This window comes from Larus michahellis, chromosome 1 (genome assembly GCF_964199755.1).
Source record: "Larus michahellis chromosome 1, bLarMic1.1, whole genome shotgun sequence".
NCBI lineage: Eukaryota > Metazoa > Chordata > Aves > Charadriiformes > Laridae > Larus > Larus michahellis.
Window position 1 is genome coordinate 99,399,689 of NC_133896.1, and position 24,282 is coordinate 99,423,970.

The 24,282-nt window shown below is 43.8% G+C and overlaps 1 protein-coding gene across 2 annotated transcripts; it reads left to right on the top strand.

The window, feature by feature from the left end:
• The first annotated feature begins 880 nt into the window (after positions 1–880).
• On the top strand, positions 881–23,015 carry TMEM45A (transmembrane protein 45A). 2 transcript variants are annotated; one of them, XM_074595712.1, is made up of 6 exons: positions 881–1,679; positions 11,758–11,967; positions 14,156–14,368; positions 15,092–15,276; positions 17,495–17,640; positions 19,053–23,015. In XM_074595712.1, exons 2-6 carry the CDS (start codon positions 11,778–11,780, stop codon positions 19,144–19,146), a joined length of 828 nt encoding a protein of 275 aa, XP_074451813.1. In that variant the 5' UTR covers positions 881–1,679; positions 11,758–11,777; the 3' UTR covers positions 19,147–23,015. The 2 variants fall into 2 exon arrangements, with proteins under 2 accessions (XP_074451813.1, XP_074451802.1); XM_074595701.1 differs by having other exon boundaries at positions 19,210–23,015.
• The last annotated feature ends 1,267 nt before the right edge of the window (positions 23,016–24,282 follow it).

Sequence of the window (24,282 nt, forward strand, 5' to 3'; positions counted from 1 at the left end):
GAGACACTAATCGTTACTTAGAATCACTTTTAAGTCATCTTAAGTATGGATGGAAGTGAGGAATCCCAGGAAGTGATTTTTGCTCCACTGCCAAGACAAACACATCAAACCAGTGGTAAATAGATGAGGTAATTACAGTTATCACTTTCATTGACTGATTTAGCTCAGTCTAACTGAAAACTCTTGCGCAACAGAGGGATATCCATTAGGTAGGAATTAATGTCATTACGTGAGATGCATTCTGCCGTCTAAAAAAAAATTGCAAAAGAAGTCACTCAGACCATGAGAGAGGAGCAGCTGCCACAGCGGCTGGATTTCTGAAACACTGTTTACAGAGAAGTAGTCCTTCTGGAAAATATTAATTGCTTTTTTTCTCTGTACTCATTACATCACCCAACCTGCAAAGGCATCTGCTTGCCAGATGCCGAAGGGTATTTGCTGGAGTACTATCTATCTGATAGTGAAAGTGTCACTTTATACTAAAGAGACAGGCAGGGATGGAGCTGTCTGAGAAGATAACCAAAGGTGAAAAAGTGTCAAACAGAAATGCACTGTTGATCTAAATTTTTAATCTTTACATGGAGTTAATTTCATCCACAAATTTCTCAAAGCGAAACGTTTTTGGATCCTGGAAAGCAAAAATCTTAAATTAGGGGACTCTCAGAATTCAGTCCCAGTTATGACTAGCTAGTGGGGAGAGGTGCACCTTGGCTTGGCTATTCCAACAGCCACAGGGGAGGCTGGCCGCGCAAGAGCTTGATGCTGACAGGGGGAGAAGGTGAGGGAGGTTTCTGGTGTAGTTTAAACAGAGCTTCAAAACCTGATTATCACAACTTCCTGGCAAATACCTCAAAGGAGGATTTTTTTCATACGTAAGATTTAAGGATTTCGTTGGTGTTCTCTGCAGGCTAATATAACAGAGGTGGTGCAGTATAAAATGCTTTTCACTATATTGTGAGTGATGCAGTAATGTCACTAACACTGTTTACTACAGCATGACATTTGCAAATAAAACCGTGGCTTCATCCTTTCAATTTTATTTTTAGACATTCTTCTTTTGGATTCAGGGCTCTGCCATACATTCCTGCAAAATTACAGGAACTACAGCCACGGGTGCTCATTTTCGTGGAGAAAAGCCACGGGAGGAGAAAAAAAAAAAAAAAAAGGCAAATAATTAAAAAAAGCCGCTGTTAGACGCAGCGATCAAAGGAGGGTTTGTGTGTCAGCAAGTCGCTCTACTTTGTCTACTTTTCTCAGCCTGCCCGGGCGAGTGGGAGCCGCTACCCCCGGCCGTGAGCCCCGGACCCCGGCTGCTTTTCCTGGAAAGCGGGGCAGGAGCCGGGGGGAGGACGGACACCGGGCTGCGCCGGATCCCGCCGAAACCTGGCTTTCCCCGACCCCCTTTTATTTGGCTCTGCCCTGGGTCCTTCCCGGCCAGGAAACCGCCCGCTCCCGCCCGCCTCACCCCCCCCCCCCACCGCGGGGCCGCCAGGGGAACATCTGGGCGGCCGCGCCGCCAACATCTGGGGGGCGGCAGCGGCGCATCCGCCGGCGGCCGCAGCTGGAGGGTCCCGCGGCCGCGGGGCTGGCCCAGGCCGGCAGCGAAACCCCTCGGAGCGGGGGCCGAGGGGCTGCGGGGGAGACGGAGGAAGAAATTGCGAGAGAGCAGGGCGGAGGAGGTAAGGGCAGCCCGGCTGCCTCCAGCCCCGGGAAAGGCTGGAGCTCTCCCCCGCGCAGAGCGGGAAACGCGGGGTGAAGGCAGGGCGGGGGTGAGGCGGGTGATTAATACGCTGGGGGGTGGTGATGGTGGTGTTAATATTCCCGAGTGAAAGGACAACACTCCATGTTTGCTTTAATTCGGTCCACGGGACTGGGGCGGGGAGGGGGACAGGACTCCTGAGGTGGAAATCGCGGACGGGACTTTTAAATCAGAAGTAGCTTTTGAAAAGATTGCTGGTGTTAAAACGCGACTGTAGCCCTTGGAGTCATCCGCATGGTCTTACCCCAGGTACGAGAGCTTTTGCAGCAGCGGTTCCGGATCGTTAAAGAAAGGGGGATTGAGTGTTAGGGATGGGAATAAAACATCCACTATAGTTTTAAATTTCTTGCCCGATTTTTTTCCTCTCTCTTCTTTGGGTGCTTCAAATGGAGACGTAAGTTCAAACTTGAATTTCCAGGAAAAATCAGGAGACTTTACATGTAGCCGTGTCTACTTACTATATGAGAGAAACTCTAAAATTAGGTTTTTCCAACCTCTCTATTCTGTTGCAAAATAGAATAACCCTTGGAAAAACACTTACGGTGTTAGTCACTTACAGTCCCTGAATATGTTGTCTCAATTTTTCAGTGATAAATCATATTCTTCTCTCCCAATAATGCTTAGTACTTGACATGGTATCAAACATTTAATTACCTGTCTGATAAATGGCTTTCTGAAATTTCAGAGCTTAGGAACTGAAACATAGAAGTACTTCAAAGAAAAGTTATTTATGCTTCTTCATTTTAAAACTGAATATATGATGATTAATATGCATTTACATATCTAGAACTTGCGGTGTCTCCAGTATGTATAACTTTGCATCACCTTATATTATTGTAGACCTCTTTAAATTATGGCATACATTGTACCATAAATCATCACAAGTAAAAGGAATGTATTCAATATCCATTTTAGATGCAAGTTCATCATTGAAGTTACATTTCCGAAGTTTGCACAGATGTCTTTTGCTGCTTTTCAGGGTTGCTTATGTGGGCTTTTCGTGTATTTTTCTCTTTACAAATGGAGTTGGGTAAACCAAACAGATTTCTCTCAGATGTGGAGAGTGTGGGTAGAAATAACTGCTGGGGCAGAAAAGTCAAATGAACCTTGAGTTGTGGCTTGAATAATTATGCCTGTGTTTAGGCAAACTGCTCTCTGTTTATTCTTCTTTTGGACACCAAATCTGCCTGGAAATATCATTTTACGCAGTACTGCAAATGGCCAGTGCAGCAGCACAAAAACAGGCCCCTTGTTTTCCAGTCTGAAGACGTACATGAATCAAGACTCCCCAGTGTCAAACCTCAGTCAGTTGGCTCCTACTCCGTTTCTTAGATGTCACCAAACATGCTCACGCTCACTTGCAGTTGGCAGCAGTGGTCATTTTGATTGTCTCTTCCTAGCTATGAGCAAGGCAAAGTTCCTAAACCCAGGGACTATAAATAATTTAACATTGTTTTTGAAACATGTTAGTTTTTAGTAGAGTGTCACTCTGCTGTGGCACTCCTGTCTCATTGTGCAGCGTGAGCCAGACCTTGAGTTCTGGCACTCCTTTTGGCTCCAGAAGATAAAAAGGAGACTAAAGTCCCTTCTAATCCATTTATGCCTAAATCAGGGCCTGCTATAACATTTTTTATGCCATCTGAGCAAAATTCCTAAAACTCTTGCTCTGCATGACTTTGCACTTGAGAGATTTCTAAGATACAGAGTGTAGCATCTGTAACGTCACTGGTTTTGGAAGAGGATACGGCCCCTTGCTGCGGTTGCTGGTCTGATTGAATTACAAAGTTCCTACTCCATAGCGTTACTCTTGCTCCCTCCATTAATTTTGTCATCTGAGGGGCAGCAGGAACTGAAGCTGCTGCTACTGTAGCCTTGCATTATGGAGGACTGCTAATTATTATTAATTTCTGCTAATGTTGCATTAGCCCTAGCTGATCGCCGTTTAGTGACTACAAGGTGGTCCCACAAAGAGGAACTACACCTGTTTCTCTGATGCATTTTGATTTTCCTAGCTGGGCTCAGCCAGCCATTTCTCCCAGCTCTTATCAATGTTACAGGCTGCCTTGCCAACGCTCCCATTTATTCATTAGTGTTTCTCTTTCTTTTCTGACCCACACATCTTTCTGCTGTTGAGAGTGCGTTTCCCCCAAGCAATAGTTGGTAGAGGCGGTGCGCTTGGTCACCCTTGTGACAAGCCGTACACCAAGCACCCTGATCTCGACAGACAAGACTTGCAGAGAAAACTTCCAGGTACAAAGGCAAGGCAGTCGAGGCAAAGCTCTAGGTGCAAATCCCACCTTCTGCTCTGTTGCGCGGCTTTATGGAAATTACCGACAAGAAAGCTTTTTAGAATTTGTTTTTTCCTTCTTACCACATTGCAACGCTGCAAGCCCTAAACACTCAGATATCATTGGTTACGGCATCCAAATCCATGAGATTTAAACACTTATTTTAAATCGCTCTGTTTGCCAGCTAAGAGTCCTGAGGGCTCACACTACCTAACTGTACTCCACAGACAGACAGGATGGCTGAAGGTTAAGAATCACTTAATCAAATAACTTCAGAAAGCAGAGATTCAAGAGGAAGAGGCTGGATCTCAGCAGGAGGAGACAGCAAAATGCAGCACAGTGTCCCACTAGAAAGCAGTATTCTGGACACATGCCCCTGGTTTCCAGTCTCTTCCCTAGCAGGGCACGGGAGAAGTTCATCTCTTATAGGTGTCACCTGCTTGTTGCCCAGGTATGAGCTGTTATGAGCATCACATTGGTTGGTTTGTAATTTTTTGGTAAGAAAACCGAGTCCTTCTTATGAACACCAACAGGGACTTCCTAATGCTCTTGCATTTGTTGAGATGAGCTCATTTTTGTTAACTTGAGACTATCCTTAAGATGAAAGCTTACTAATATGCACAGCACAGCATGACGCTTTTGCTTACCATATTTTGTTAGTGTTTGGCGATTCTTTAGAAGAGGGTCTTCTTGGTAATATTCCAGTTTCTCATTCGAAGGCCTCAGTCATCCCAATATCTGGTACTGTACATAATGAAGAGGAATCTAAATTCCTTTTCTGCAGTCACTGGTAGCCACAGTAAGGGAACAACCCTTGCAGCTGAAGAACTAGAAGTCATATTGCGGTCAGCAAGCCCTGGCTTCCATTCCTGAAGATCTGTCCCTCTCCAAGAACAGAATTCCTCACTTTTCTCTTTCAGACCTGGCTTCCTTGCAGGCAGAAAATAGCACTTTAGACCACTCAAACATTGAGTTTTCTCAGTAAACACCCTTTATTTTTGGTTATGTCTCCTTGTCTTCAAGAAGTATTTGGAAACACAAATAACAATTGCAGCAACTTCTAACAGTCTGTAAAGTGCTCTGTAAGTGTCAAACGCAGGATTTGTCACAGCCCAGGCGGTCATCAGTATTCATTACAAATATTGGTCATGGTCCAGTGGTCCTGTCAGCTTTGCTGTCTTACTAGATCCTTCCACTGAAGCCCTGACTGTATTGTGAAGACACTGTAAGGCGAGGTCCAGAAAAGTGATGCTAGCAGAAACCAAATAATATTTTATTTCATTTCCTCTCCAGAGATGGTCTTTGAGCAATAAATCATCAGTTGACATAACAAACTTTTACTCTCTCCTCCCATTTTCCTATTAGGAAAGTGGAGAACATGCAGGTGAGCTACTACATGTAGGTTGAGTACAGGGAACAATCTTCTTACTGGTGGTATCACCTCTGCTTGACCGTGGGCCTTCAGGGATACCTGGGGTCCTGCAGAAGTTGTTCACTGAAGTCACTTGGGCTGTTTTAAAGGCAATGAGAGGAATTGACTTTAAAAAGAGAGAGCACATAGGAATTTCACTAGCTGGCACAATTCAAGTTAAAATCAGGAAGCAATAAGAGCTCTATCTGAGCCCAGCACCAGGTGGACTGGAAGAGGGAGCCAGTCTCGGATGTCAGCGAGGAGCTGCCGCAGCACAGCAGTGGGATGTGGCAGCACATCCTTCCACCATGCTGTCTGTCCGGCACAATCTGCACACAATCAAAAACTTGCTCGCACCCGCTGGGTTGGGAGGAGCCGTGCACGGGCAGCACCTGGCTTTGAGGGCAGCAGTCTGCCGTGACCTCTGCGGGGAAGGGAACTGCTGCTCTGCGGAGGGGACAGCTGGAAGGTCACCCCACAGAAGGCAGCGGCTACCGCCGGGTTCCTGCAGGCAGGGAAGTGTCTGCGGTGGCTGAAGCCAAACATACTCCCACAGGAGGTAGCATTCTCATACCTGCAATAGTTTACTCACATACCCATGCTATTTTACCCTTTATTTCAGGCAGTGCTAGGAAATACCAGGTTTTATGGCCAATAAAGAAACTATGAATCTTTCATAGGAAAAAATGACCCTTATGTATCCCATGCAATTACAAGATTTATTTTTTTGTGCGTGTGTTTTTTGAATTTGTGGTGATCTGAATAAAAGGGTCCAAATTGGCAGTCCGGGGGAACTAAAAATTTCATATCCACAGACTAGCAGCTGCTCTGATATCAAGAGCCAATGGTAAGATTATTATGGAGCATTTGTTGTCCCTGGATAACCCCTAGAGATGGCCTGCTCCAATATGGGAGCAGAAACAGTTAGCAGATGCACAGAGAAAGGGAAAAGCAAGCCAGAAAACTGAAGGTCACAGGAGATGAAAAAACACAGCAAGGAGCGCTCGAAGGGCTGAGTAGGACAAGTGTCTGGGAAGGAGGAGTTGTTGACAGATGGAAGGCTCTGAAAAAATAGCGTAGTTGAGGTTGTGGGTCCCAACGCAGCACTATGAGAATTGGTGTCTTGGAGTCCCTCCTTTCTAAAGCCAATACCTAGATTTCTGGTCATTCTCTCTGTGGCGTTTTTATTCTTCATCCCTGTCTTGCATGCCTGCAGATTTTACTAAGGAGTGAATTCTTCTCTTACAGGCTTCAGAGATGCCTATTCATGCCAACTCTTTTTTTTGGACCTGAGCCTGTACTGTAATTTTTTTGTATTTCAAGAAGTCTTGAGTCCTGCTTTCATTGGGATACATAGTACTCAGTTCCAGTTTAATTCTGAAGGAGCTATAGGTGCCAACTGGGTATTTCCTTAACATCAGAGCAGTGATCTCATCTGAAAATGTGAGGCTGTAGTTGCTGAAATGCTTTTAGTTGTGACATGAAATCAGCATTGCATTTAGTGAACAAATTAATTACAGCAGACATTGTTTCTCAGATCAGCGTGGGTCTCCGTGATGTTCACAATTTAATGGCTGCAGGCTAAAAGGCACTTACATCTTGAATACATCTTTAAGTGCAAGTAGGAAACTTTGGTTGTGAAGTAAACTTGCCTGTGATTTTCTTTGTCTTAGGTGCATTGAACTTTCCTGGATTCCAGTTTTTGGTAGAAGCTGTATGATCACAATTTGTGCAATGATTAGAAAGTGTCTACAAATTTGTTATTTCCTCCTCTTGTCTGGGTGCATTATTCTCACTGACATCATGATCAATTCCTGCAGCTTTAGAGACAAAAAAACATTTCGTATCAAATATTATAAACTCCACATCATTGTTTCTTAATCTAGCACATGGGAGAAAAATAACACTTCGTTTTTACCATTGCAGTAACTTTGCTCATGTGTAATCTTAGGTTTTAACTTCTGTTACCCTATGGCTCTGTAGCAGACACAAATGCATTGCAGCAGAGTGAGTTTGTGGCCTCATAACTTGTGTCATTTCTGGAAAAAAACAAAACAAAACAAAACACGTTTCTGGTTGACTGTGCTCTTTAACATCCCCCAGGGCTTGATAAACACAGGAAATTGCGAGGCGTGCTGCTGTGGCAGCAGAACGTGCAGGGAAGGGAAGCTGCCTGCAGCAGGGCTCGCTGGCTTGGCTACTGCTTGTGTCCCCGTCCAGTACAGGTTACTCTGCCTAAGCCCCTGTCTTTTTTTTTTGTAAAGGGAGAAGGGGAAAAAAGGGAAACTAACCTAGTTCTTCAAGAGACGATTGAGAAACCGTCTGAGTAACCGGGCAGTATAGGTACTTTCTCCATACCACTTGCAAGTCTTGCCTTAGTCCCCACTGAGGCAGCCTGAAGAGACCAGAAATCAAACCAGTAAATCTTGCGAAACATCCCTTTTGAAAAAGTTAGAAGATGTTTAAATCAGTCATGTAAGTCTGTTTCTTACCTGCCTTTCATTCTTGTGCCAGGGTGAGATAATTTTCAGGCTGAAAAGGCAGCTTTTAATACCCCCCAAAATGCACACCTTTTCTTGAATGCTCACTTGGAACCTGCCTTTGTTCTTCCGTCCTTTCCTACCCGACCCCCTGGGTGTGGGTGCCGGGGTGGGCTTCCTGGGTGAGGCTGGTTGGGGAATTAAGGCCCATGGGTACCCTTGAACCCTGACAGCAGCGTACCCCTCCTGGCGTGTCCCACACCCTCCCGAGGGCGGGATTTTGAGGAATACTTGCTGTGGAAAGCCCAAATCTGGCCTGGAGCGTGTGTCCTGTCTCCTGGTTCCTGGGCACGCACGTCGGGGTGGCAGCCCTGCTGGCTAGTGGGGAGGGAGCTTCCCACAGGTAGGGTCCAAAATTTGCTTTGCCCAAGTCCAAAATTTGCTGTCAGTGCCCTGGCTGCTGTGGCCCCGTGGCTGGTGGTGGTGAAAGGGTCCTGGGTGGTGAGGTTTCAGGATGGAGACATGAGAAGCTGAGTGAGCCTGCAGGGATCCTGGGTGGTGCCCGCAGCAGGTAATAGGGGTGGTTTGATCAGCGATGGGCAGGGGAATGTCTGCTCGCTGGAAAGCCAAACCCACTCATCCATGGTGAGGGCTGTGGCTGGGTGACGCCGATTGTTTGCGTGCCTCTTGTAGGCACCAGCACCACTGGCTTTGCCTGGCAGGGTTAGGAGCAGGATTTGGGCAGGGTTGAGGTCGTGCAAGAAGGTCACCAGCTGCAGGTAGGCCTGCAGCACCTGGTGTGACTGGTTGGCTTTGGGGAGCAGTGGAGGGAGGGCGAGCAGACCCCGCATGGCTGAACCCAGACCTCACGGCACCCAGCTGTGGGGCAGCCTCAGGATTTTCTCTGCTCACATCTGCGGCTGATGATGGGCTCTAGGGAAGGTGGTGGGCAGCAAGGAAGTTTTGATGCCAAAGTATTCTCATAACCCGCTGATGCCACCTTTATCCAAAAGATAGCACCTGAGGTATCAAAACTGGCCATGTCCAAAGCTGTGCAGAAGAGCTGGCAGGACATGCTTTGTCCTGGGCTGCACAGGGGGATGCCAAAGTGCAGTGTGGAAAGGCAGCAGCCTGCCATCCCATCCTCCTCCTTTCACCTCCCGTTGCACCCCTGCCTCACACTCCAAACCGTGCCTCCAAACCATGCGATATCACCCAGGTTACTTGTAGGCAAAACTGCCCAGTCACATCAAAATTGTGTGTGGTGGCAGTTGACTTCTAGCCTCATCAAAATAAACTCTCAGGCCTGATAAGAGAAAATTCATGAATTGGGACATTTAATCAGTTTAAGGCGAGCTCTGTCATGATGTTTTCAAGTTTACTAAGGATTTGAAGTATAATTCACGTAACTCCTTTCTGAAGCCAACTGTGTTGAGATTCAGTGTCCCAAAGGTCTGCCGCAACAACTGGCTGGGAGATCTGATGTGTCTCTTTCTAGAGAAATCCTACAAATAGTCCCCAACATCTCTGGATGAACTCACACTGAAGTTTACACTCTCTAAAGCTAATAATACATGATTGAATTGCTTATAGTAAAAAATAAGTTTTTCTGGTTCTGTTTTGTTTATGTTGGATACACAGCAGTAGCTGCTGTATCAATCTTTTCCTTTTTCCCCTTGTTTTGACCAGCAAAAAGTAGTTTTTAACAGAGTATCTTGATGGATTACCCAGACTTAGGGCAGAAAAGTCCTGCAGTGATTAGAGCTCTAGATAAACCAGGTGTGAATTTACAGAGTGAGAATAACTTTTGAAGTTTTGTATACCGTGCGCTACAAATGACATTAACACGCTGTTCTTCATTTGACTCTTACGGCAGCCGTACTCTCCTAGAGGGAGGCTTTTCAGAGGTTTAATTTACCTTTTTAATCCAGTATCTCGCTTTGATGTGGGATGTAGGGTAAATCTTTCCATTTGGAGTGCTATGTACCTCTGGTGAATAATAAAATATCTAATGAATAAAGTCTTTATAATGAATGGTGTTCAGTGAGACCAGATACATGGCAAGGAAAGGCCACTCCCCACACCTCCCCTCTTCTTTTCATTAAAAGAAGGAAAAAACCCAACCTGTCTGAAAAGACAGCAATGTCTTTCAGGCCAGCAAGTTTCGGAAGAATCAGAAATTAAGGCTTTCAAAGCAAAAGAAGTATTTCAAAGCTTAAAGCAAAGTTTAGGTGACTGTCTAAAACTTCAGCTCCTTTTTGAGGCAAATGATGGCACAGTGAGTACTGGCAGTGATGCACAAGCTGGTCAGAGTCTTTGAACTAAAGACGTCCTGAAATGAGGAACCTCTTCTGCAAGACCGTGGGGGCTGGGTCTCAGCTGTGGGTCTGAGCCCCACAGCCGCACCACTGAGAGCCCGACTGCGCTGTAGGCTGCTTGAGAGTGAGCAGTGCTTTCCCACCTGCAAATAAAACACACAGGCACCAACTCAGGCGGACTTTAAGGGTCAGCTCTGGAAGAGGAGGGGACAGGCAGGGGGGCCAGGACCCTCTTCAGCATCCCTGTTTAAATCACAGCCCGCCTCGTGCTACGCATGAACAGTCGTATTTATTTTCTTCTCCTTTGTGGCTATATAGGACACCTCTCCTTGGGCCGTTGGGTAATAGTCTTATGGCAGCTTCAGGACCTATGCATGTGGAAAAGTTTCTCTTCTTAAAAAAAATAATTAATGCTTTCAGTGGAGTTTAGCCTCCAGAAATAAGAGAGGGCTCACGCTACGTGACTAGACAGCATTACGTGAACCATCTGCAAGTACTCCATGGCCCACAAGCCACAGTTTAAAACTTCTTATGCAGCGCTGACCATAGGAAATACTTACTGAAAAGAAAAATATACCAGAGCCTCCACGTTCTGTTCATAACCAGATGGCTCCAGTGTAGTATGGTGACTGGATTTTTAAGTCAGAAATGATAATAACAGAAAGTACAGGTTGCCAATGCTCCTCTTGGTTATTGCCTGTGCAAAGATTTAATATGCCTTTGGGTCACAATGCACAACAATTCAGTCTATAATAACTTAAAGAAAAATTGCAATTTAATGTTAGAACTGTCACTTTAATGAAGAAACTATTGGAACTCCTAAAAGTTGGGATGATGACCAGAATTACTAGGCTTTATTAATGGCACTGCTTTTAAATGACCGTGTAACACTGACCAACTAATAACCTTATCACTCAGCGCACTTGATGTACTTAACAATATATTTCTAGTTGTGGGTGCATAATTCACCTGTTGAGTGTGCCTTGATGTTTGTAAATCATAATGAGACATCTGGATTGAAATACCAAATACAGTTTATTAATGAAGAGTTACCCATCGGCTCTGTATAAAATTCATTTCTCCTCAGTCGGGTATTCTCTTGATTTCTGTTTGTGCAGTAAAGAAACATAAAACCCTCTCTAAAGGTGAAAGAACCGAATTGTGAATATTCAATTCACGTTCTCTCTTTTGCTAGTACAACTTCAACAGTATGACATGGTGTACTATGGCTTTTTTTCTCTTAACTTGCCAACTGCCAGCTCTGCATTTCAGCTTTGCATTCGGTCTCTTACTCTTGTTCTGCAAAGCTATGAAACTGGGGAGAGTGGCTTGGTGTTTTGAACCACCAGGGAAGATAATTACCCAGATCTATTTTTAAATTAAGTATGATTACTTAATTCAGTGTCACTCTTTTGATCTATGCAAGGGGATACTTTAAAAATATAACCCACAGAATTTTCCTAGTATTCCCATAATTGATCTGCATTTGTTTCACCTTCAGGCATCGCCTAACATAAAACCATGGGCAATTTCAAAGGGCACGCGCTCCCTGGAAGCTTTTTCCTTCTTTTTGGCTTGTGGTGGTCAGTGAAGTACCCACTGAAGTATGCCTGTAGAAAAAACAAGAACGCTTGCTACCTTGGTTCCAGGGCAGGATTTCAGCGCCTGGAGTTTGTTGAGGGGATCATCAAAGCTGTCTTTGCCCTGATTGGTAAGTAAGGTGGACTTGGAGAAGACAACAAAAAGGCTGTGTCTTTTAACACTTTTTTAAAAAAAATTTTGTTCTCTGATAAAACATATCTCATTGTGGTTTGGTATTTTGTCCTTTAAACACCATGAATCTAAGAACTAGTGGGGCCACTGCTGTTAATTACATAGTTGTGACTGTGACATGGTTTCAATCCATAGCTCTCTTCTGGAGCTTCTTTACAGTCTCCTGACTACTTCACGGCTGGCCCATCTGAGTGTTCGTATGCTTTTTACTACTTCAGGGTGGGAGATAAGGTATTTAGGCAAATCTCACATGCAGACTGGGAGCACCAGGCTGCGGGAGCATTGCTTTTCTGTTTCGAATCCAGCCATCCCAGCTGTCGGTCGTCTCCACTGAGTTACTGATAAAATATGTAAATGCAGATGCTTCTTCAATCGTGTCATTCAAAAGTGAAAATATTCAGAAAGAAAGACTGAACTCCAGATGTTATTGCTGCAGGACTCCTGCAACAGGGAGAGAGAGGGGTCTGTTTCTCCTCCTGTTGTGGACTGACCTGGGTACAAACCCACGGGGGTGGTTTAGTGAGCTGTGCAGCTGATTGGAAGTGCCTAGTTCTTGTTTACATTCCAGCAGGCCGTATGTTAGCAATTTACCTTTATAGATTAAGTAAGCTAAATAACAGAGGACCTGAGGAGATCAGCATATTTGGCTTGCAAGTCAAAAAGGACCTCAATTTTTAATATTTTTAGATTTTCAGATTCTACCTATCTACTCTTCTTTAGATGCTCAGAGTTGCCTGCTTTCTAAGGGGCAGACTCTGCCAAAATCTTGTTCTTCTTTTCCTTCCCCTCTGGAAGTTGTATCACTTAAGATACATCAGCACTGAAGTGATGTTGTGTGTACAGTATACACTTTGATATGCCTTATAAAATTACCAAAACCTAAATAATAGTGTTTGTTTTGAGGTGTGAGTGGGGACATCTGTCCTACAAATCTCCCAGTCAGCGTCTAGAGGTAGTTGGGCAGTTAAAACGCGAAATCTAGTGGTTTTATTTTCACCCTGAAACAAAAAGGTATTAACTCATGGTAATTTCAGTTCCAATCAAAAACGTGGACAAGAAAGCCTGGCAAGGACAAACAGTAAAAGCAGCAAAAGGAGCAAAACCTGCTGTTTCTGTGTCAGGAAAACTTGAAATAAAGGTGGAAAAAGACTGCATTTGCTCTGCAGCATATCTACTTTTACAGCAGGATGCTGGCCCACCCTTTATAAACAATATAATTAATATTTTAGAACCATAATATATTTTAAACCCTTCCCAAACTTCATTGATTATATAAAATATCTAAAAGCAGCTTTCCCCTTGCTGGAATACTGCAGCTAGTTAACAAGACACAGAGGGGCCAAGGTAAGGGAGGCGGTGGAACAGCAATTCAAATACTAACTCGGTATAGATTCTCAGGGGACCTTTAATAACTCTGCATGGTGGAGGGATTTCCTTTTATGGCTTTATAGGAAAAATCCCCTTTGAATTAAGAGTCTGAAGTCTGCCATCCTGCATATTGCAGGGGACTGAAATGGTAAATCTTTCTTTTGGGGACTTTAGCATGTGTTATACTCACGTTTGAATCACTGGGAAAGGCAGCTGAAAAATTCAGTCAGAGGACTACTACAATAGCAATTGTTTTTTTTTAAAAAAAAGCAGCACAGAATAGCTGTCTCCATTTTCACTGCTGGAAACTGCAAGATGCAAATAGTCCCACCAGGAGTGGAGCTGAAGCCTGGTTTCCTCTGGTTTTCTCCTCTCCGGATTATGTGATGCTTAACGTATGTTTGAGCTCACTCTGTGGTCTTTCCCTCAGCGAAGCAACTTGTTTCATCTCTCCTCCACCCATTGCCTGTTTTCCTGAAAATGGATATAAAATTAATATCTTTGAGGGCTCTGTGAATTTTCACTTGAATTTGGACGACATGTTAAAAACTTGATTGGGAGCAGCCGACCTGAGCAGAAGGGAGCAAAACATAGCAATCACCCAGAGCAATCCTCAGGCAGGCAGACTAAACCCCAAATTGACTGGTGTTATGCTGTGTGGGGATATAGTGTTGCCTCTGTTGTTTGTATGAAGACTTATCATCAGTCTATACCTCAAGCACCAGGACAAATAGTTATACTTCTCATTTCACGCGCAGGAATGGTGGCCGAGCAGTTTGTTCCTGATGGACCTCATCTGAAGTTGTATAATTACGAGGAAAAGCACTGGGACCACTTGATGAACTGGCAACACGCCACCATGTACCTCTTCTATGGCATTTCAGGGTTGGTTGACATCGTGGCTCACGGGACCAACGCGTTGCCGGTGGCCATGGACAGGATGATGCTTTCCTTAGCAGTGTTTATTGAAGGTCAGTCTACCTCTCCCTGCAGGGGTGTGCGTGAAACTTGCAGAGGGGTATCAGTCTTTGGGCTGGGAATCTCAAACCAGCCTTAACGGGACCTGGGTGTTTAACTCCCTGAAACGCATAAAAAAGATCAGTCTTGGCCCTCCTTAAACCCTGAGGGTTTGTCTACACTGCAGCCCAGAGCATGATCCCTCGTTGTAGAGGGGTACCTGTGCTTTCCTAACTGGCTCAGATAGCAACAGAAATGCCATGAAAATAGCAGCAAAATCCTGTTTTGGGTAAGTGCTCAGTAGCTTGGGCACGTGCTTCAATGTGTGTTCCGACATGGTATGCAACATGCTAGCTAAAGCCAGTGGGAGTACATTTACCTGCACATCAATGACATGCTGGAATTGCACTGGAGACACACTCAATTTATACTTCCTGTACGCACAGTATATCTCATAGCATCCCTCTTGTTACACTGCAGAGACAGATGAATGAGACTTTTTGTTAACATGTTTTAAACAAAAGGTGACAGAGCTGCAGCTTCCCATACAATTTCCTGCCCTGACCTCAAGAGTACACAGTACGTAGGCATCAGCCTTAAAAAATTACTCTCAGTCCAAGTGAGAAGGCAATATTGGCATAAAGAGAAGTGCTAAAAGTTCATTGTTTTCTAATAGCAGATGCAGGGAGATTACAAGGGAAGAAAATATCTGAAACTCATCACTTTGTTTATTCCAGGTTTTCTCTTTTGCTACCATCTTCATGGGAGAGCCATGCTGGATGTTCATGTTCATCAGTTATTGCTATTCGCAATCTTTGGGGCTGCTGTTTGCATATTTCTGGAAGTTTTTTTCCGTGGCAGTATTGTGCTAGAGATGCTCCGCACAAGCCTCTGCATATTACAAGGCAGCTGGTTCTGGCAGGTAGGTCACTTTTCTGCCTTAGGAATTTCTTCCTTTGCCAAAATTCGTCTTTACCCCTTTGCAGATGTTTCACCGGTGATATAACACGCCCTTTAAACACAGACCTCAAAGTACTTATAGAAAACAATGCACTCTTAATGTCCCATTAAAGAGATAAAAGTATTTATCATATCTGTTTTACAGATGAAGAAGCCATTTTACTTCTAGTGTCTTTTATTTGAATCAATAAAAAAGCTAAGGTGGCTTTGTTGAGCTCTCCCTGGCGACTGAATATCCCCTCTGATCTCTGGAACGTGCTGTTCAAAATTCGCCAGCCAAATGGCAGTGATTTTATAGCCCAGCAATATATGCTGTTCTTTGCGAAGACAGTCCTCATCCCCAGTGTCAGCTGGCGGAGCAGTGAGTAAATGCCCAGCGGCGTACTGGGTAGGTGAGGCAAAGCGCCCTTTGGCTTGCTCGAAGAGCATATATTGAACAAAGGCGCAAATTATCTTTCACATCGGCTGCCTCTCTACTTTCTAAAAAGCGTTTCAACAGTGGCACCCTAGGTTGGAAAGGTATCTGAGCTCACAATTCACATCAAGCGATTGAGTGGTGTGAAGCCTCCCGCTTTTCCAGTGTTTGGGAAATTGAGCACAAGAAGAAACAGCCCAAACGTTTATATTTCAGGGATGTGGCTCCCAAAAGGACTCTTCAAAATGCAGCTGCCATGCCTTCACTCACTTGTGATTCTATCCAATTAATAGATATTTGATAGCAACCCTTTCTCTGCTGTCAAACAAGAGAGAGAATTTGAAGAATTGCTGCGATCTTGTGACAAAGAAATGGGAGCGCTAGTGCTGATGTGTGTTTCATCTTATAGTGGAGAACTGAGGTCACTCCAGTGATTTTTCTTTCCGGCATGTCTAGACTGGCTTCCCTTTTTTATATGCTGGCCAGACACGATTAATAAAAACGTTTGCTGTTCCTTAGGAGAACTGGACACACAGCAGCAAATCAAATATTTAAATACTTGCTCTGGCAAGAAAACAGACCTCCGGAACGGCAGTATTTTTCTATAAGTGAACTCAAGAACCTGGTGCTGCAGCATTTGGTGTTTTATTTTCTTGTTTCTTTGGTGATTTAAGAAGCTTTACATAAGAGGAATTACATGCAACCATTTATTCTTTGTTGTCTGCCTGGTCTAATTTTAGAACAAGTTATTTCTTTAGCTCTGGAGACAATGTGGTTTTTGTTTCAAAGTGAAAAATTGAAGAACTAAAAATACAAGATATTTAAGTGTGGCTTTTTTCACAACCGCATCAGACTTCAACCGTATGTGTGACTGAAAACCACATACTGGCTGCAGCGTGACAGATTTGTGAAAGGTGAAGGGACTTTCTTTCTGCATCATCAACACCCTCATTCATTGAATTCTCTGCATGGAAATGCAAAATGCATTCTCTCTTCTCCTCCTTCCTCCCCTCCTCTTCCCGGATCCTAAATTCTCAGCTAAACTGCCAAGCGGTGATTTTTAAGAGTATCAGGCAGTACAGAGTACAGAGGACTGGTGCTTGTCAAAGCAGACCCCTGTGTAGCCATGGGCTAACTGGTTTCCCAGATTATGCATTAATCTGGGTTTGACCTTTCCCAGCTCTGAATAAACAAATCAGCTACGTATTTCACACGAACTTATAGCCTTGGGTGAGAAAGCTCCATTTTTACATAATTTCAAAACCTGACCTGTTCCCCGGATGACCCAGAAGAAATAGACTTACGGCTCGCCTTTATTTATTAATTTATTATTCATCTTCTGAAGCATGTAACACATTCCCAGACGCTGCTGGGAAGAAGTGAGTCAGCGCAAATGGCCGGGCAGGTTTGCTGGTTGGTGATGGGCTTGTGGTTCAGACAATACGTGGCTGAGCATCGTCCCCTTTCCTTACAGCACATAATTGTGATCGCTGCAGGACTTGTTGGGCCGGCTCCGTAATTTGCTGGACAAGAGCAGGGGGTCTCTGGGACAGGCTCTGCATCTTCAGGGGCATTTCTGCACAAAACTGTGAAATGATCCATCACATCTGAGTGTGACTACAAAATTGTATTTAATAATAATCGACGGAATAATCAGCACTATAAGAAAATGAAGTGTCTACCTTGTCATGGGTAGCATGATACATGATATGGCATAGGACAGACACCAAATGATGTTTGCTAAATATCTTTTATTTTATTTCAGATTGGTTTTGTGCTTTATCCTCCAAATGGGAGCCCGGAGTGGAATCAGACGGACCATACTAATATGATGTTCCTGACCATGTGCTATTGCTGGCATTATGCCTTTGCTTTTCTTGTACTTGCAGTGAATTACACAATTGTCAGCTGGTAAGTTACTTGAAACACTAAAAATTTGGAGACCTGTCTATTTTGTCTAGCAGGAGCTTTATTTTATAAAAGCTTCACTGACAAATCAAAATGTTTCCACAAAGTAAGTAATTGTCTTGCAAGGTAAAATAAGAATAGATATCACTAATCAGTGAAGACAACATGACCCTCTGCTTCACTAGAAGGGCAAAAACATTCATAAAGCACAGCTCTGACAGTATAATGCTTCTCACATAAAATGAGCTCTTTTTGATAATCTTCCACATTTGTAAGCGCATAAAAAGTTAGAGGGAGGAGAGGCCTTTTTTTCCTACAATATCTTCTCTCCCAGTCCTTATCTCTACTAATTCCAAGTGGCTTAGTCAGCAGGCTTCATGACTTAACTTTGAAGATTATTGGACAGGTTTCATCGCTAGCAATTTCCTGTGATTAGGCCTGATTCCTTTTTCGCTAGCCAGTTTCATCCCCTAATTTCTAAAGTTAGCCCATTTCCTCGCCACCCAGTGCTAATTCTGACAAAATTCCCACTGCAGAGTTAACTTGGTTGTAAAAATGAGCCTGATTCTGCCACGTGTGATCGTTTTCTGCCTGCAGCACCTTACCAATCCTTTGCCTGCGCTGTCCTAAACATGCTTCTCTCCCCCCCTTTACCCCTACCGTCATAATAGCCCTATTTAATATTGTTTTGGCCATATATAGTTCTTGCGGTCTTGCTCTGCACCGAGGAGGTGCCATGTCTTTTTGGATTTCAGTCCAAAAGGCACCGACACTCAAGGCTGGGTAACCCATTTGTCATGTAAAGGATGGGAACTGTAGAGAAGGTGACAGCAATCTTCCATCCCTTTGGATGCTGGGAATGGCGACTGCTGCAGCATCAGACAAGCCCCTCCAGGTTGATCACGGCATGCTGCGCAGAGTTCCCATCCGTGGGGAGGCTGGCCAGACTCACTCTTCTTCACAGCTTTATAGTACGCTTCCACGTGAACACAGCTATTGGTCTTGTACCTGCACAACATTGAACTTTCTAGACTTTACACTGAGATTTGCTTAAGGTGTACGCTCTTAGATGCGTCCATAGGAACAAGCTCTTACAAGCAGTGCATACAGGTGGTACTGTCACAGGCAGCACATGGTGATGTCACAGTACATGTTCGCATTGTATAGTGGTCACTCGTGCTAAAATACAGGTATCTACAATTAAGGCCTGGGGTTAATTTCTGCCCAGATTCTGCTGGAAATCACTGTCCCTCTTTACGATGTCTTCCACAGTGGCCCACTCCAAGTCTTCATAAACCAATCATCCTCGTTCCCCAATGAGATGCAAGAGCTAAATAGTTTTTTACCATGTAAAAATGGCCAGATGAGCCTTGGAGTTACTATTGACAACTCTTTTTTCTGGTTGTTGTTTCCAGGGCAGTTCGTTCAAAGGTTAAACAGTCCCAGTCCATGGAAATGGGATTACTGAAAACATCTGAACGAGATCAGGAGTCAGAAGATGAAATTTAGTATGAATATGGCATGACTAGTTTACCCGCTCTACCATTAGGCTAATTGATACCTCATTTCTAGGTTTGTTTGCCATCTTATTCATTCTTCGCTACAGCTTGCTATGCAAATATCATCCCCCAAGTACTGTCTACATCTACACAGTTACATCTTTACTTGCAGAGGGTAAGTTTGGTATCAATTTATGGTGGTTGCACTAGTACCTTGCTTATCACATGCTTCAAATAAAACCAGACAAGTATTAGACAGACTTGGAGTGGATGAGGCGGCATGATGAAGTCTGTGTGTTTGCCTCATTAAAAGCTAAGCAAAATGTTTTCCAGCTGCTGCTGAACAGACTGTTCAGTTTCCATAATTAGGGTGTTTGTTGCCCTGCAAGTAAGTGTGCATAAATAACTGTGCAGACCTGGAAAACAGTAGAACAAGATGGGAGGACTCAATGACCTTTAAGGTCCCTTCCAACCTAGACAATTATATGATCCTAAGATTAAAAAAAAAAGCCTTGCAGCTGTCTTGTACAACACCTTCGTGTCTCTGCTTGTGACTTGATGTTAAATGGAAAGAACTACTCACTGAAAACCCATTCAGCGTTTCCTTGAAGAGTGTATGGTGTGTCCACTCCTGCAGAGACACCACCAAGCTTGGTAGGAGGACTGAAGAGGTGTATGATGATCAAAAGCCACTGCAGTTATTCATTCTCATGCCTAGGTAGTCCTACCTCTTTGACTTTGAAAGGCAATGAACTGACTCTGCTTTCCCTCAGCGAATGGAGCAACTTCTTTTCCAGAAAGGCCGAGGCACGTCCAGTGGGGCAGCGCCTGACCACAGGGCCAGTTTCTTTCCCAAAGTTACTTCCTTTCTTTCGGTGGAATTTGGTGGTGTTTCAGCAAGGCTCAGTAGCAGACATGTGACTGGACCCAGCACCTGGGTCAGGAGCAGGATATGCTGATCTGTGGGCAGGATGATTCGCATCCTTTTACCTGTGTCACCCCTGCAAGCACTGGCAGCCTGTGCAGTGCTGCAAGGTGAGCTGTGGGAGGGCAGATGTTGCCTTCATAGTAGCTCTGTGCCCAGCTACCCACAGCAGTGAGTGACTTGAATTTTTTTTTCAATTGTATTTATTTTCTCCACTATTAGTGAAGTCTTGATGCAGTGTGAAACAGAGCGCCCTCCCTGGCGCTCACTGTTGCTTGGGATGCCTCCAACCTCACCAAAAGGGAAATAACTGATAGGTGTAATCTCACTGCCCCTGTGGGGTGGATTTTTGAAGCATCGCTCTGGCTCTAATGCATCTTTCAAAAGACTTGCACGGGCAGCTGGGCAGGAGGGAGCACTTGCTGCACCACTGCATGTGCGCTCTGCTTTCCAGAGGGCTGAGCCCGGGATGCGTGCTGGTGGCCAGGCGCCGGTTTACAAATCTGTCAGTGGTAAGGTGATCATTCTGGAAAACAGCCTTTCCCTTTAGAATACCTAAAATAATATTTGCTAATTATTTTTGGAAACATTCTAATGCAGGACAACAAATTATGTTTAAATAGTCCCAGTGCGTCGGGTTTGGTGCTGCAGAAATGTGTTCCTTCTGTCATTTGAATATTTTCAGATCCTCCTAAGGGAATACAGAGCCGGACTCTGGCAGATGAATGAGCGCTGTAGGATCTGGTCCCTCTACTTTTGTGTTTCCCCTAGATTTTTTTCAGTGTGAACCAGAAAAATCAGTAGCATGAAATTATTAATTGCAGTAAACTGATTGCTTAAAAAGATAGGCAATAAAATAGTTTGTAGCTCAAAGTGATTCCAGGGCTCAGAAAATAAAAATATTTCAAGGCTTTTCCTAAAGCTGTTTCACCTTCAGTGCAACATACACAATCACTTCATTTTCAGGACGCATCTTTTACCTTCTCGTTTTCAAGGAGCACCTTCCTTAGCTGCACATACATACTGTTAATGCTGAATTTTAGACTGCCAGGCCTATCAATGCCTTTCCAAAATCAGTGAGGTCGTTTATTCTGAAGGAGGTCTTCAGAAAGTACTTTGCTTCTCATAGGCAGGAACAATGCAAGTTTCTTCATTGCTTTTCTTGATAAATTACATTTAATACTGTACAAATATTACGGTGCTGTATCTCTAAACTAAAGGGATAACGTAAGCAGGAGGAGAAGCAAGATAAACTGGCTGAGCTTTGATATGTCTTCTTAGAAGACTTCAGTTGGCAAGTTTTAAAAATTATTTTAGATCTTTGCCAAGTATCATGAAATGACACTTGTAACCAGGTGTCAGATTATCCAGATGAATCTACTTTGGAAAGCAAGAATAGTTGGCTCACAGACAAAATTTCTATGTTTAGAAATGTAAAACGGGAAACTGCAGATGCACAGACAAAGATCACCACTTTTCTTAATAATTGCTTGCCCTTCTTCAGTGCCTTCCTCTGAAGGGCCTTGGAGATTTTGGCAAACTTTAATGAAGTCTGTCTCAGGACATTCTTGTAAGTTAGGTGTCGGTATGGCATTTTTTTAGCTCCGTGAATCAGCTTTGCAGTGGTCTCACTGTAAACTCTGAATTAATTGATATTTACTCTGCTCTGCAAATCTAAGACTTGAGTTTCGTTACTGTGGTTCCATTAAAATCAGATTTTCTGTTGGCATAAGCCAGAAGGAAGATCCACAGTTTTGTTGAGGAGCTTGCCTGTTAATTGCAGCAGGGATACATTGGCCAAACGCAATGTGTCATTACACCCAGCTATAATCTTACCTTCATTGTACCACATCACTCTTGTCTCTAAATTGTTGGGATTTTTTTAAAGGGCAGAATTTTTTTCCTGTTAGCATGGTTGGCGTATAAAGCTTCTGTAGTGCTGAGCAGTGAGGACGACGGCTATGTATCGTCTATAGATTATTACAATCTGTCGTGGTAAGCCAAAATCAGTCCACGAAGTGAGCCTCATGGGATTCAATAACCTGAATGAGCTGTGAACGGGTAGGGTGCTTAGCAAACTCTCCTTTTGAAAAAGAACGCCTTTTCAGAAACAAAAGGTGCCAGTACTTGAACGTGATGGCCAGAAGAGTGGCTGCCTGCCGCGATTCCTCCCGTGATCGCCTCAGCCTGGTGCCTTTAGGTCTGTGTGTTTTCTTGGGAGAAAACCCGAGCAGGACACAGCCTGCTGGGAGGTATCACCTCCATCTTCCTCTGTGTCTCTGCTGTGAATCTCCCGTAAATGATCAGAGAACTGGACAAATAAGCCCACCAGACACATCCGCTGGTTTTGGTGCAACCGTGCTTAGCAAAGATGCCTTTAAAGAAGCCCAACCTGAAGGCTAATGCAGTCTGTTATGAAGAACTGTAGGGCAGGCTTCTTGCAAAAACTTGTTCGCGTAAGAGAAGGTGGCATTGCGTTATTAAGCTGGAAGAACTGCAGGGAAAAACAGATCCTGAAGCCTCAAAGAAACAGTAGTCTCTTGGATTTAATGCTTAATACTTATAATACAAGCAGAGTGGGTGTCACAGTAGGGTTTTGTGCCTGATGTATTTTTGGTGCCACAAAGGAAAGAAACACGTGTTTCAGGGTGGCTTTTTGCAACACAGAACACCTGACCCGTTCCTCTCAAGCATTGTTCAAAAGAGACGCCCAGGAACAGTAAGGTACCTATTATGATGAAAAAGGTACAACCTTCAGCATGTCACTAGCAACAGATTTTGCTTGAGTTGAATGAATGGAAGGAAGTCTGACAAGTTTACAAACACCACTCAGAAAAAGGTAGCTGCTCTCAAGAGAATTTAAATTATTGTTAAATATCGGTTCCTTTGAAAAACTATATGGTAGTTTATAATAGACAAGATATACCTGTAATTTTATTTAAATAAAATTGATTTATTCATATAAGATGTCTGTCATGTTTTCAGGGGGAAAAATATAACCATTTATGGGGCACAATGAGGTGGGATAGACACGTTACTCTCATAGCCCACCCAGACATTTGAATGAGTTGCACTTGAATTCAGGAAAGGTCAGTGCTGCCTTGTCAACTTCCCTTGATTCTACTAGTTAATTGTCATTTACAACACAGGTGAAAACAACCCTTTCTAAGGTCTGCGCAGTAGAGCTTTACAGATCCACAAAAGTCAAATGCTACGGAAAAAGGAGATCCCAGATTTGGATCTGGTCTCCTGTGTCACATGTGATGGAGGAGCCAGCAAGCCAAGTAAACAGAACTGCAAGAACAGGTTTTTTCTGGTTTTGGCAAGCTTAATAATAAAAACATTTAGGATTATATTTGACTTTGTTCCCTTTCTCTTTTAAAGAAAAACACAACCCCCTTTTTTTGCTGTAAAATGAAAATGCATTCTGAAAGAAAAAAATTGTATACTTGAAAAAATGTTGGCTAATACAGATTTTGGCTTCTTCATATTTTTCACCAGTTTCTAAAATTAAAACTAGGGACCATAGCTGACAAAAAGTAGCAAATAATTTTGGCCACTCTCAGACTGCACTGTTGGGATAAATTGATTATTCATTGAAGATTACAGTCCCATGGCTTGCTTTCATCATTCCATGAATTTCATACCACTTCGCTACATATTTGACTGAGAGTGTTTTTTTGTGAACTATGGAGAACTTCAAGTGCGATGCACTTACCCGTATATAAGAAAACTTCTAAATTTTTCCAGGACCAGGTAAGGGAGAGAAAGTCAGCACTTCCTAATTTCCCATTTCATCTGGTTGCTCACAAATCTGAGAGAGTTGCATAAGACTTCTGAAAACTACCAGTCAGAAACTATAAAAATGTAGAAGTAGCTTTAAATAAACCAATTAGGTAATCAACCAGTTTGCATTAGAAAATCAAATGTGCCAATGTCACCATATCCCCTGGGGTTGGGGGCTGGGGTCAGCTGTCTCCAACCACATCACCAGTGTGACTGCTTAGTCTCATGGTTGACCTCAAGGAAAGGCTGGTGACAGGCTGCATGCCCCATCCCACTTGGGCAATCGTGTAAAATGTGCATTTTGGCATTGACTCTGTGTAAGACAAACCAACTCCCGTGTGTGGCAGAAGCTTGGCTCACAGTGGGAAGGTATTTCCACCTATGGGGATGACACAAGACCTCTTGGTTGCACTGGTGTTGGGGTGAGGCACGGAG

What these genes read in the sequence shown, in the direction of transcription:
- TMEM45A (XM_074595701.1), top strand. Translation starts at nt 11,778, where the DNA reads ATGGGCAATTTCAAAGGGCACGCGCTCCCTGGAAGCTTTTTCCTTCTT. An exon ending in AAGGCAGCTGGTTCTGGCAG is followed by an intron (nt 15,277 to 17,494) that starts GTAGGTCACTTT and finishes ATTTTATTTCAG; the next exon opens with ATTGGTTTTGTGCTTTATCC. An exon ending in AATTACACAATTGTCAGCTG is followed by an intron (nt 17,641 to 19,209) that starts GTAAGTTACTTG and finishes CCTCATTTCTAG; the next exon opens with GTTTGTTTGCCATCTTATTC.